This window comes from Ornithodoros turicata, chromosome 1 (assembly GCF_037126465.1).
Source record: "Ornithodoros turicata isolate Travis chromosome 1, ASM3712646v1, whole genome shotgun sequence".
NCBI classification, from domain to species: Eukaryota; Metazoa; Arthropoda; class Arachnida; order Ixodida; family Argasidae; genus Ornithodoros; species Ornithodoros turicata.
Window position 1 is genome coordinate 8,145,558 of NC_088201.1, and position 14,848 is coordinate 8,160,405.

General features: G+C 45.0%; 1 protein-coding gene across 3 annotated transcripts in view; it reads left to right on the forward strand.

Moving 5' to 3' along the window:
* Window positions 1-14,848, forward strand: part of LOC135377431 (octopamine receptor beta-2R-like) — a 398,704-nt gene that overhangs the window by 140,937 nt on the left and 242,919 nt on the right. For 2 of the 3 annotated variants that reach the window (XM_064609827.1, XM_064609828.1), the window contains exon 2: window positions 9,874-9,955. The exons of the other annotated variant lie outside the window; for it this stretch is intronic. In XM_064609827.1, coding sequence (XP_064465897.1) covers window positions 9,874-9,944 — 71 coding nt within the window. In that variant the 3' untranslated portion in view covers window positions 9,945-9,955. The remainder of the gene's footprint in view (window positions 1-9,873; window positions 9,956-14,848) is intronic. 3 annotated transcript variants of the gene reach the window in all.

The window sequence follows — 14,848 nt, forward strand, 5'->3', positions numbered from 1 at the left end:
TTATTTTTTTTTCAAAGAATATGGAGCGACTCATTTATAACAGTGCTGACTTATGATAAAGTTATGAACATTACAATTACGTTATGAATGAAACTACGCCCCGAGAACTAGTTCGAGTATGTGCGATGTTAGACTTGCATGTAAATGTAATGTGTGGTGTATTTGCATTGGTTTTCCAGTGGGTTGTAACAACACAACATGATGTTCTGGAAACACCCCATGTCATCATCATTATCTAGTTGTTGTTGATGATGATATTCTGGAAATGAAAGAATAGTAGTCCGTTAACACTGACGCTATAGGGGAAGTAGGTTGGGTAGTCTAAATAGACGTTTCCATTTTTTTCTTTCTATTCCTTTTCTATTCTATTCTATTAGTCTAAATAATAATAATAATTGGGTGTTTACGTCGCGAAACAACTGAGATCATGAGCGACGCCACAGCGGTCGGTCTGTAGATTGCTCTCGCCCACCTGAGGGTTCTTTAACGTGCGATGAAAGCTCATCACACGGCACCCCGTATTTAACGCCCCTCGCGGAAGACGGCGTGTCTAAGCAACTTGTACCCTGCCACCAAGTTGCTGGCGTCCTCGGCCGGCTTCGAACCCGCGATCTCGGGATCAGAAGGCGAACCCGACTGAGCCACCGAGGCCGGTATTAGTCTAAATAGAAGTGTACAGGAACAATATATATTTCGATGTGCTTCTGCAATGATCAGTTGTGATCAACAATACGTTCTAGGAATTTTGTGCGATTATGTATGGCTGTGTATCAAAGTTGTACTTGTTTCTTGCCCGTAGACGGGCGTTTATTTTCTGGGTGGAATGAGATATAAGTCGTCCTACTAAAGCTACGGCCGGTCAATTTGTTCAATACTGGGGGGTGTCAAGATAACATCAGCAGAGCATTATTTCCTTTATTGTATTCTCGATATCCTGTTTTACAACGTCTATAGTATCTAATAAGGCCATTCTGGTAGATTTCCCCTTTTAGAAAACCATAGTGTTCAGGTATGAGCTGCTCGAGACTACGAAGTAATATTTTACAAAACTTTTAGGAAACCGTCAATTGTGCCTCTGGCCTGTGTTTGGGGGCTAATTTTCTTCTTTTCAAAAAAATTGGATTTTTTTTATATTCTCAATACGATTTTATTGTGAACACTTGCTTAACTGAAGCAGTGTTAATTATGTTGGTGATAATTGGCGCAATGATTTTCGTCGCTCGGATTCAGGCGCCGGCTCGAAAGGGACAAACGATACTTTCTGCTCAGTTGTTGTTCGTATTACACAATGTGTATTACTTGTTTCACTTATAGTTGCACGGATATTCCATCCGAGCCTGCACGTTCGCCGGTGGCGCTGTGTCCGTACCCGGCAGTTCCGAGTGGACTCTACCTCATATCATCATTTCGTACGTCTCATTGACCCCCCCCCCCCCTGCAGGACTTTACTATTGCCTGCCGTTGCAATAGAGCTGAAGAATCACTCCTCCATCGTCTTCGAACGAATGTTGCACGGACACCCACACGCCTGTATAAAATGCGCCAGACGAACTCCCCCAATTGCGCAACTTGTTGTGTGGAAACCGGCATTAAGCACTGCCTCCTATCCTGCAACCGGTACCTCCGGCACAAAGACTCATCCTCCAACGCCACTTGCGACAACTTGGGTACCCTAACGTCACTCTGGCCACCCTGCTCGACCCGGTCCTGCACAACCAGGGTGCGGTTACAACTATACCCTCTTGAGCTTTCTCCGTACCACCAACCTCTCGACCAGCCTCTAAGGCCTTTGTGTGTGTGTGTGTGTGTGTGTGTGTGTGTGTTTCTTTTCTTTTTTATTGAAGGAATAGCAAGTCGGCTTATGCCTGACTAACCTTTCCTCCCTCTTTATTTCAATAAACATATCCCCCCCCCCAACCGAGCCTATTGATTTTGTGTTGCTTAAATTTTTAACAGTAGCTGTAACGCCTAATGCGTCAATGAGAGTCGCATCGATAAAGGATTATCGTTGATTGTTGACATTGTTCCCAGCGAGGCGTGTGTTGAATGATATTCAATATGACTGGATATGGTGGAAAAAAACATACGTTAAGTACTTTGTCTTTGCAAATGTGCTCACAAATCCTGCTTTATGATTTGTGTATGTTCCACACGTAACACTTCTGTTATAGCCTATAGCCGCTTCGCGGTATGTTAGCGCTATATAACTCATGAAGTCGGCCCAAGACACACTACCCATAGCTGCAGGCAAATCAGTGGGTAATGGCCGGAAGACCACAACCACCATCACATACGCAAAACAATACACGTAAGCAGTACATGTTCCCATTGTCCTATGCTCGCACTATAACATCATTGGAATAGCCTTGACGGTACCAGTATTAATACGCGAAGAATATCCCTCGAATATGAATATTCGCCGATATCGAGCCAAGTGCAAGACACCTCATCAACAGTTCAACACCTTCTGAGCACCATAGGAGACAATGCATCCAGTGAGGCTTTCCTAGCCATGCAGATTTTACGAGAAGCTGCACAAGATTGCGCCAATGGAGGAAAAATGGCACAGCAATCGCTAAACGCTCCTCGTACCCGGCGCATTCAAAATGATTGGTGATTACTGAGGCGTGCTCATCCATTATTTCCTTGTGAGTGTCTCGAAAAGAAGTCGCCCTGAACGTCCCCCTTACAGCAGGAGCAAATATTAGTTGCAAAGACGGCGAAATACGTTCTTTCGAATTAAATCATCGCTTTCTCCCACGTGTACAGTGCATGATTCGTGCGCGCTGATGTTTGAACACGGAATGAAGTGAGGAATTAGTTTGTGCTCCTGCGCTGAGAGTACGTCACCCGTGCTCGACAAAGAGTGCGCTAGAAAAGAAAAAAAAAAGACTCTGCAGAGGTAATTATCATCCGCATAATATATTTTGGTATTTAAAATCTGGAAAAAAGAGAATGATACGTTTTCAGTGCCGACGTTTTAGCAAACGTCACGAAGTTTAACATACCTATAGCGGTGCCAGAGACTATACGGCGGTTCCACAGCGTGTATGAAATGTGGACAGTAGACGCTTAATCCGGGGTTACGGGTTCGAACAGGGCCGAGGAAACTGTCACCTAATTTTTGCATGGTACTGCTTGAGGCATCATTGGCCGCGAGGGACGTTCAATACGTCCCGCCGAGTGCCAAGATTTTCGAGCACACTCTACGAAAAAACAAGGAGTAATTCAAGTTTTTCTTTTTTTTTTTGGGGGGGGGGGCTTTTACAAGTATTACAACAGCCATTAGTCCCTCTTGGGACTAATATGCGAAGCTTAAGGTCTCTTTGCAATGTTACTGGGTATTATGGTACTACGGTAAGGGGTAATTGCAATCTTGGAGACTAGAAGATATAATTAGAGGTGAGCGCGGATAAAATTGACAGTATTCGCACCCGCACCGTACCCGCGCATGTAAGATCCGCATCCACAACCGCGCGGATATTGAGTATATCCGTACATCCGCTGCCACTGTATTTGTATTTCACACGTCGAAAACGTTACCTGCGAGAAACGTTTTCACTTTTCTGCATTCAAATCGCTCAGGAACATAATGTCGCGTCCAACAAAATGCCAGTTAAAGGCACGGCAATGAAAAGTATGACACACTTCGACACCATTTTGGATTTTTTGCGCCAATTTGTGCTTCACCCTGAGGGACGTCGAACACTGTTAGAAAAAAAAAAAAAGGCTCTTATACCTCTTTTATACCTTCTGTTTCAGATGTATACCTTTGGAGGGTATAGAAGAGGTACAAATTCCCGATTTATACCTCCAACCCTTCTCAAGGGTATGAAAGAGATGTAAAGGAGGGCTAACGTACCATATTTACACCTCATCACCACGCGTTTATACCCGGTACCAGGTATAGATCACCGAGGCCATACCTCTCACGGTATAGGTGAGGCTGTTTATACCTTCTGCGCTTTTATACCTTTATGCTTTTTTTTATACCTTTACTTCCGCAACGTGCTTATCACTAAAGATGAGTGCGGGTGCGGGTACCCGCGGGTACACCCGGGGGTATACCTGCGGGTACACGCGCAAGTTTGTTTTTCGCGGGTATAAATTTCCCTGTAATCGCGGGTTGCGGGTAAGGTGCGGGTAGACCCGCACTGCCTTCGCGGATTACGCGGGTATTCCCGCAATACCCGCAGGCGCAAAGCCAGCTCGTCGGCTTTTGGTGCACGACCCGATTCATTCCGAACATTTGGCCCAAACTGCTTTCCAAGGCGTTCCTTATCCAGACCTTCCGTGGTGTGTGAGATGACAGCATTGCCATTTACTGACACCGCGTTGTATGCTTACTCTTTGAGAGAGAAAAAAAGGATGTCACCATTTTCACAAAAATTAATGACTGGAAATTTCTGTCGTTCTCCTTGTTGTTTCTCTCTTTGCCGTCCAGGGTACGCAGTTCGTGCGAGGGGGAAGAGCAAATGAATTCCTCGAACTTATTAGCTGGGCGAATGTCAGTCGCACGTAATGTCATTCTGCGTACTCGTGTGGCACATTCAGTTTCCCCGTGTGACGGAGGTATATAAGAGACCCGGAGAATGTGGTTCGGGAAGGTTGGTTAGTGTGCGCAATGAAGAATGGGGTAGAGTACCGTCCCTGGCGATGAAACTCACCATTCATCATCTCGAAATAAAGTTGTCAGTCTTTGACTATGCTTGCCACATGGGGCTAATTTTGGTGCTAAATCTTTCCACACCACGACTGGTACGCTTCTATAGTTAGTGAGCTGACAACCACGCCAGCAGTCGCCCCAGCGTCTGACGCGTTGGAAAAGCGGCTCGCTAACGGACAGTGTCCCCAGTAGCATCAACAAATAATTTCGTGCTTGAAACTTAAACCTGCGTATACGCATTGGGCTGCGGATACGTTTGCGGGTATGCGGGAACGGGTCGGGACGTGCGGATGCGGGTTACATCAATGACATTGCTGCGGGTGTGGATGCGGGTCCTGCTTCCGCGGGTGCGGTTGCGGGTACGAATTTTCATACCCGCACTCATCTCGACTTATCACATCATCATTATTTTTTTTTCTTGAGACGGTATCAGCTAAGTTAAACGGATATTTAATTAAGAAACAAAGGCATCGGTACAGTAGCATTTGAATCCACATGGTGGGTTTATGGCTGCATAATATCTGTGTACCTGCAGTGATTAAATCTAGACGTCCTCACCCTTAGAGTCGCCTGCCATGAGAAGCCTGCTCCACAGTTTGTCAAGTCACCAGCGGTATATCAGTATTTGTTGTTGTAGGAAAATTTAATACGACAGTATTTGTTGCCCTGTAGATATCTATATCGCGATACTTGATGACTACGCACTACGAAACATTCAGAGCGGTCATGTCCCTTGACACTTTTCTTTCGTCTTGATTCTTTACATGGGGAGTAATGTGCACGAGCTTTGCTTTCTACTCCGCACCCATGTGCGTTTGCGCGTGTTTACAGTGTGTATACGAGTGTCTTTTTTCCCCTTTGCTTTTCGTCCCTCCAAAGGTGATTTTTCTAGTTCCCTCCTCTAAAAATTTGTCGGAAACTGGATTAGAACATGAAAGAACTGATGTTCTCAGGCTGGAACAACATAAAAGGAACAAAAATCCGGGAAGTTCAAACACGCCGTTAGGAACCATTTTCTTCATATGACATAAACCGTGTTTTGTTTGACAGTTTGTTTCTCGGCTACAAATGCTTTGTTCCTGTTTGTTTGTTTGTTTTCTCACATGTATGAACTTTCTCTTATCATTTGATTTTTTGCACTTGAGATTTCGTGCATTTCATATTGTGTCACCTTGTTTATTTTCTTTTTGGGTACAAATAGCTTATTTTATAGGTATTAACTCTCTTTTGCTGAATGACGTATGTACTTACACTTTGCTTTCAGTTTTACTGCTTTGTTATTACCACAATTACACGTATTTCCATTTTTCGTCTGCTGCTCAACCTCCATCCTTTTTTTTTTTTTTTCTGAACAATCCTCACAAGACTCATGTAACATTGTTATGTACCCATGTTTCTTCCTGGGCTGTTCGACAGGGCTTGCCCTCTCAGCCCAATTTTCTATGTACTTGTACCGTACCATTTCTAAGCAATAATAAATAAAAAATAAAAAAAATAAATAAATACATACAAAGCCTCAAATGAGGCTTGAGGCTTTGTATGTATTTGTCCCTTCTATGTTGTTCCAGCCTCAGAACATCAGTTCTTTCATGTTCAACAGTTGCCGCCTGCGTCGATCCCGTCGTATGAATGTGTGTATGAGTGAGCAAGAGTGAAAGGAGGATGAGTGAGAGAGCGGCTGGTTTGCCCCCAAGCAGCACAATGTACTGAAAGTCTAGTTCAATAGGGGTGGACGGTATGTGTCTTATCAATGTTCTTAGATTCAGGAGTCTGTCCAACGCCTTCCACCTACCCGTCCACCCCTACTGCACTCGACTTTCAGTACATTGTGCTGCCTGGGTCCCTTCAGATGACTCACCCTGGAAGTCGCTGAGGAGGCGTGTTAGGTTAGAGCCCTGGACCGATAATCCAGAAGATGTGGGTTCGAGTCCTACAGCTGGCTAACCTTTTCAGTGATTTTCATCTTTCATCGTGGGTTAGAAGTTTGTGTACCAAAGGAGTATAAATCCTAGACCTCCACTAAGGTATAAACTATTTATACCTTTTCGGAATACCTTGTACCTATATGTGAAGTTCGATTGAGGACTGGAACAGACTTCCACAACAAATAGTTATATCCACTCCTGTTGATAATTTTGTACCTGCTGTGACAGAACACATCAAATAGTTTCATCTGCTTTTTCAGTAGTATAGTTTTTGCTTCGTTATAGTTCTAGTTTGGTATCCGCTTGTGTTGCGTGTTAAAGTAAGAATGCTGTCTAAATTGTATTGCGTGACCCAGACATGAACTTTGTTCTGCGTATGCTGTGTATATATATTGTGTTTCGGTTTGTACCTAGATCAGTGCTTCATCCTGTATATCGTGAATATATAATTCTTGCATAATGTACTAGGAGGCAAAAATGGGAAAAGTCTAGCACTCGCAAGTGAATTATGCAACAAGGACAGATAGAAGGAGAGAACAGGACAAGGAGCTAGACTACCATCATATCAAACTTGCCCAGTTGATCACCCTAGAGTGCATAATTGTTGTCCATCACCTGCTTCGGCCCTGATGGTCTGGCAGTATCAATAAATAAGTAAAATAAATAATAAACAACTAATATACTAAAAAAAAAGATTACCCTATCCACGTGCGCACGTTACGAAATTCATTGATCCTAATGCACGCATATCATTCAGCACCAAGAACAAGGTGCGGAAGCAGATACCCAACTTTTCTACGGTTGAGATTTGAGATTGAGACGAGAGATTTCCAGGCTCAGATTGTATCACTTTCGACGTGCATAATCCTATACGCGTTTTTGACGCGGTATATAACCTGTTTGTGCCGCGCCGGTGGCTGCTGTACAACATTAAACCTCAATCACTCAATCAATCAAATCCCCAAGGCAATCACAGCCTGTCACAGGGACACGTCTCCGGCGATCGCATAAGCGTGAAAACGGACGGTTCGATGCGGGGAATGGAGGGGACGAACCGGTGCGAGGCAATATGTGTAGCAAAGGATGCAGAGATGACAATGAATAGGCAGGCGCGTGGTTGCTAGTGTAATCCATCATAGAGATTCCTATTCACCGCAAGAAGAAACTTCACTCAGCTATCTATCTACCTAATGCGATTATCGGGGAATGTTTTCTTCTTCTTCGTATCTTGCGGCCAATCATTTTCTACCAGTTTCCATTGTGAGCACGAAGCGTTTCTTCTTCCGTGCGTCCTTCGATCATAGCCGAAGACATAATGTGCGGACCTTGTCTGCCGGGAAGGAATTCGCTGGGAGAACCATTTTACGTACAGCTCCTGGCACGCTTAAGTAGCACAACGGCGTTTTGTTCATAAGAGGACTATGTCAGAAGTGGTTGGACTCGCTCTCCTCTTTTGCTTTCTTAAGCCATCCATCACCAGCTGCAATTGGTGGGACGGGTTGGTTTGAGTGCGCAAGAACAAAACCAGCACCCAAACCTTTAGAAGGAAAGTGGAAGGGTATATTCGGTAACCATATTTAAGAAACTGGTCGACTTAGGAAAGTAGCCCCGGTTGGTCGGAGGCTGTGGAAAAAGGAAACGAGCTGCTAACTCTCGACTCCCATCACGGAGGTCCTTTTTCGATGCAAATAGGGTCTGTGCTGTTTTTCGCTTTTACGCGTTGTGCAACGACTTAACCTGGTCGTGAAGGGTCCATGCAGTGACCGTTTGAGTCAGTGCACTGGATATCACACGGCGTACGAAACTTGATGTCCTACAAAGGGATTGGGTCATGATTCACCCATCACCTCATCATTTCATGTCACACATACCTACCCTGTGTGGCCCGAGGAAGCGGGCCACAAATTAGGCGACAAATTTCCTCATTCATCATGACTTCATTAATTTGTCGTTAGAGTTGTCATTTTGCCGTGATACACCGAAGGTGCTCGTCGAATACGTTCCTTGAAGTGCGATAGATTCCGATAAAATTACCCCAATGACCTGACAAATGACCTTATTGTACCCACCACTTATCGATCTGCTTTGCCTGGTTATGCAACGGTAGCAGATCACAACGTTCCTAAAAAATAGGAAACTTCAGTTCACATTATCAAACCGAAGCCGCAGCTTTCAACCGCGCCTGTCGTGCACTCTTAAAAAAAGGGTGTACTTTAACTCCTTTTTTTGCCACATATATAACACCCTTTTGGAGAGTACAATTACGCTCAAAAGGGTGTCTCCTCACTCGCTCAAGAGAGTAGCATAACACCTTTCTCCCTACTGGAGAGTAATATTACTTCCCGTCAGGGAGAAGGTGTTATGCTACTCCCTTGAGGGAGTGAGGAGACACCCTTTTGAGCGTAATTGTACTCTCCAAAAGGGTGTTATATATGTGGCAAGGAAATGAGTTAAAGTACACCCTTTTTTTTTAAGAGTGTGGTGTCATGCACGCCGCCCCAAATAGGGGCGGAGAAGGCAGATAACGTTGAATTTCAATTCGAGAGACACTATACTCTTGCAACGCTTTTTGTGAAAAATGAGAATGAAAAAAAAAATACAGATTGAGGAAATGCGCGATAACATTCGGTATCCTATTCTGAGGGCAGCGGAAATAAGAATAATACTACCACCAATCTTTCAAACGTTTCTGCACGAAGATATTGTAAATCTCATATTTCCCCACTTTGTGGCACGTCACATTATGGTCCAACTCCTGGATGTGTCAAATAAATAACCAAAAATGTCGGGAAAAAAACAATTATTTTCGCATCTATGCTTCGAGACCTGTCCAGTAACGATCGTTAGTCCTTCTTACAGCAAAAAATTCGAGCGAAATTTAACAATATTTGAAAGGTCTGGATACTTGGGCAGCAACGTTAGTCGCACTCTTGCTCCTTGGGTCCAAACATAGCAAAGGCGTCATTGTCCTGTTGCAGATGAACCATACAAGTACAACTCGGAAGTTAGTTAGCTGGGAGCCGCAGGCGCTCTAGATGGAACCAAAAGACACCAACACAGATATGATGCTCCTGGGAGAGAGCCATAATGGTGCTCTGAAAGACTAGTGACTCCCCTATAGTCGACGCAATGGGATCTGCATGTGACATCACAGGTGTTCCACGAAAGCAAGATTCGCGCATATCTGTTCCGTGAGCTTTGAATGTATTGCATACATGCAACACTCCGGTAATATAAGCGTCTGTAGCCTGGCACTAAGTGTGCACCCTTCCTCATTTGCAGACTGCCACCCATGTAGTAACCGTAGATGGCAGAACATGCGCTTGTCGTCGCTGCAGAGTACCGAGATTTGAACAGCCTGGCGGTAAGTGACTGCCGTTGTTCCACTCTGTGGCTTCCTGCTCACACTGCTGCTTTCCTGTTTTCCTTGCGCGTTCTCTCTATAGTCTGCTACTCACTTCTTTCGTGCCTGGCACTACGCATGCTCAAACAAATTGCATCCTCTCAACAGTGTTGGTTTTACCATATTAGACTGGAATTCACGGCGTTTCTTTGAACAAACAGCAACGGCCCAATCATCTCGATGGAAGGTAACTCTTCTGAGGCTGGGAAACACGCACACACAGACAAACATAAGGCACAAGGTGCTCAAGAACGCACAAGAATGAAACATGACGGTCGTCGAAACAGGGGGAAACAACGGCAGGAACTTGAACAGTAATGAAGATTCCTATGGCAGTCTGGCGGTTTGGACAGTTACCATATCTCAACAATTCTCTCGAGCTCTCGGTCGCCAACACGTGGTGCACCAATCGGGATTTTTCGAATTCAGTCGAAGGTGTATGGCACCGTGTGATCACACCTCCGATTTGTAATGGCGCGCCGAACAGGTCGGCTTCGGAGCTCCTAGAGACCGGTTTGAATCGGACCAACACGCACTAGCACAGTAAGTTTGCAAAAAGAAAAAAAAAAAGCGTTTGCCTGTTTCGTGCGCCAGTTTGCAACATCAGCGGCCGATGAGGAGATGCTTAAATACCTAAACAATCAGTGCATGCGATAGTCTAGGAGAGGACCCGGAGAGAACGATATTTCACTCCGGCAGTGAAAACTGCGTCGCGCTGCGTAGAGATAGTGGAAGAAAATGAAAATGCTTCAGGTTGCACGCAGATATGTAAGCTTAAACGTTAAACGAAGAACACGACCTCTGCCACTTTGTATTCCTTTTGCGCACGGTGTGTACCCGTAGCTCGCGTTCCATAAAAAAGTTTCTCGTTCTGCAAACTTTGATGACGTAAGAAGTCGTGATCTGTGCATGTAAAGGTGCACGCGATTATGTCCACGTTTTGTAAGCTCTACGCTGCTGCCCTTAGTGCGTACCGCGATGCATGGTGATGATGTTCCTTCTGTATCGTGTCGAGCTCCACGTTCTTCCGGAAGTCTTATTTGATTATATTATTATTGTTTTTCTTTACTCCTCCTACATAAGCTACGGAGTCAACACGCAGTCATACGACACGCAGATGATTCCACGCATAACACCACGGTTTTCTTTCATCAATCCAATTCACGCATAGAACCGTGTGAAGGTAAAATATATGCAAGAGGCATAAAAATGTATATAGTATATACCTTTTTATGCCTGTACATATGGAATGACATATGCAAGGAATGACACATATTACTATAGACCTGCAGACTGCACTCTGCAGTCCTGATACGAGTATAAAGCTATTGTGTCATTCAATACCTGACCATCACAGCCATACCCTTTCACTGATACCTCGAGCCGCGATAAGAGCCACTCTCAAATATATTCGTGTTCATTATATAAAATTAATTTAATTCATTATGAAATGCTCAAACAAAAATAAATACGTGAAATGACAATGAATGAAGAAATTTTCCACCTCGATTTTCCGAAGCTGTTTACGAAAGGGTCTACTCTTGATGGACAAACTTTCGCGACGGCTCCCTGGAGATCCTCTGGACGTAAGGTCCGCTAATCGACAGCGCCAGTATCCGCAGGCTTATCACTGGCGGCAGATAATCCGCATCGGCAAATCTTCGTCGAATACATGTTCCCACAGCGAAGAGTGGGTGGCAGTACCGCGCAGAGGAATGATCCACCGTCCTTGCTTTGTCCACTGAAGAGTGGATGCTGGGAAGAGGTGTGCAAGTGACGCAATCCCAAGAAAGCTAGGTACCGATGCCTGCGAGCAGCTGCCTCCTGCGAAAGCTGGGCGTGCGTTCGCATCGACCGGAAGGGATCGGGAGATGCTTGCTCGAGATCAATAGTATGGATCGGCTTCAAAATAGGAAGTCGTCGCGAAGCCAGGACACACTCCGCACCATCCGTCCCCCTGGAATACGTTCGAGAAACTTTTCTGAGCCTAAAAATATTTCCAAAGAATAAAAGTCACAAAGATACCAAAATCTAACGAAACTCGCTAGCTTTGAGTGCCGACTTTGTACAGTCTGCGGTACGAAATGCACGAGGGGCTGGATTGGGGGAAAGTGGGTCTATACGAGATGCGAGGAGCCGCAATCCTGACCGTCAGACACAGCCCTTATTCTTGGTGCGTATACTGGTACAGCTTGGGACAAAAGTTTACGGAACACCGGGGTGTCGCATTCCTCCAATGGAGCGACAACCTAGCAGCAAAAAAGGAGTGGACATACATACTGAGAGATGGATAGGATAGCCCGCCACCCGTTTCCTATTCTATCGCCTCGGGATAGCTAGCAGGGAAGCGCTCCGATGAAGAAATACGCAGGTGCCGTGTTCCGTAAACCTTTGTCCTAAGCTGTACGAGCACCAGTAAGAAAGTGTGGAAACGGGGAACTTCCTGCATATTCCTCGTCACAGATGGATTCATCCAATCGCTAGGCTAGTGTGTGAGAGAAAGCAGACATTGACGCGGCGCGGTCCGTCCTGTCCGTTGACCGACAGGACGCAGTATTGGCTTGTGACACTGCTATGTCCACAACACATTGGGTTCCATTGGGTGTCTGTGAGAGCATTCACCAACAGGTCCATAGAAGTGTTCCAAAAACGAGGAATTTTGCGTAAATTACAAGTGTACCTGCGAATTGATGTGCATAATGTTTGTTAGTATTTATTTATGTGACGTAGGATTATTAAAAATTGTTCGAGATTGTGTATTAACACCATAAACTACCGCCGCCAAACTGTGGTATCAAGCTCTACTATGGTAACAACAACTGTGGGCCTGCCAGCTCTCTGTCCGCTTCATTGTACTCCCTTTCATGATTGTATTGACACACCTGCTTTGTGAAGATATTTAACTTTCATGTGGCATCCTAAACGAACACCACTCGTGTTATACCATCCGACTGGAAGCTACCAAGTGCACCAAGTGCAGAGTTGCTTGCTGGGGGGGGGGGGGTATATGTTTGAGAGAAACAAAAGAGACAAGAGGAAATGTCAGCCACGCTGATGCCAGCTTGCCATTCCTTAAAAAGAAAAGAAACTCAAAATAAACATTAACAAAAGGAAACTTGCACTTGAACTGCATATGAAAACCAGCGCAAAGCACAAGAAGAGCTTGGTACACTCTGTGGGAACTGATTTTTGACATGTCGCATCCGTCCCGGTCGATTCTGAAACTATAGTGCCGTTTTACCCCTCGTTCATCGCCGATAATAACAAGTATAATAATAAAAATAATTATAATAACAATTAATAATAATTAGTGGAGTAGTTTCTGTGCAATATGATACAACGCGTGGCAAGAGCAGAAGACGAACGTTGAGAGTATGCTGAAATTCCCTCTCTGAAAACCGTAGAAAACGTCACCCGGACAAGGCCAATCAGGGGGCGGCCGCAGGGCCTTTGGCGACCGGCGCGCCGGTGGAGGCGCGTCTGCCGGCCGCGAAGAGTATATGTCACTTCTGCGTTAGCGTTGGACGTTCTCGTACAGCTGGGAGCTCAGATCGCGTCAGAACGCACACTCGGAAGCGAAAGTAGGCGCATTTACAGATGACTTTGCACTTCGTGTATTGCGGTGAGAACGCGAGGCAGATGAGCTACGGTTGCGCCCCAATTCGTGTGCCTGGCTTACGTCATGGTGATGTTACTATCGCTGGGACTTCCTTAGCTGCAGAGGGAGTGCGAATCTTTAAAACTCGTTTACTTAATATGTAAGCTATTTTCGGAAGAGAAACTTGGCCAAATACAGTGGGAAGCGGTGCTGAACAATGCCGGTCTCATACACACGTTTCGGGATGCGATAGTCGCTTTAAGCCCAGCTTGTGTCTGGTCAACTCCTTCCTCTCGTACCCACGTCTTTTCGCATGCAATTCTACGAAGTGTACACATACGCATACGCAACGAGAACACGACGCACAACAGCTCGATACACGTACATGCGACTTGCTTCAAAGAAAGTTCAGTAACATCGGTCACGATAAGAGCTTCGCGATAACCGCATTATGCTGCAACTATGTCGAAAACGCTTTGTCACTGTCAGAAATGGAGCGTCAGTTTTGAATCTGAAAGGGTGTAGATCTAACGAAGAGATGGGCAGCAATTTCCAACGTTGTCCATATCTGCATAAAAGATGACCTAAAAGAACCAATTCTGCATTTCGCTCCTGGGTGCATCCATATATTATGCGGAGTTTTCGATACTAGAGCTCTATATAGCTATTCCCCCTTTTATTCGTTTTTTTTAAATTTTATTAGTTATCCGTCCTTATTCTTAGATTTGGTTGCGAGAGGGGTGAGTGAACGCGCGTTAAGTTTACAGTTGGCGTCATCCATTTGGTGCGTTGCTTGTGTACTCTTCTTTTCTTGGAGATCGGTAAGCAGTTCATGATTAATGAGTGTTCTCTCAGACTCTCGGGAGACGAATATTTTTTTTTTATTTTTTAAATTTTTTTTCACACAAGCGTGAAATCTAGCGATGTCTCAGCTGGTCAACGTACACCAATGCAAAGCTGGCTAGAGATGTGCGGAGTAAGGCATTTTTTAAACGCTTGCGGCGTGTTATTTCCGGGATTATGCAAGCTATCACAGATAATCATTTCAATATTTGAGGGACAACAATAAACAACTGATGGCAATGCCACTGGGTGTTTCACCGCTTAAGCTGCCGTATATCCTACACAACTTCATCTGTGTTGCTAGGAGCGATATGGAGATGTATGGAATGTAACACACACACACGCACACAGATATTGTGAGGCGGAAAGCTCATCCATACACCTACGCGACTAAGGCATTCGTAACAGCCACG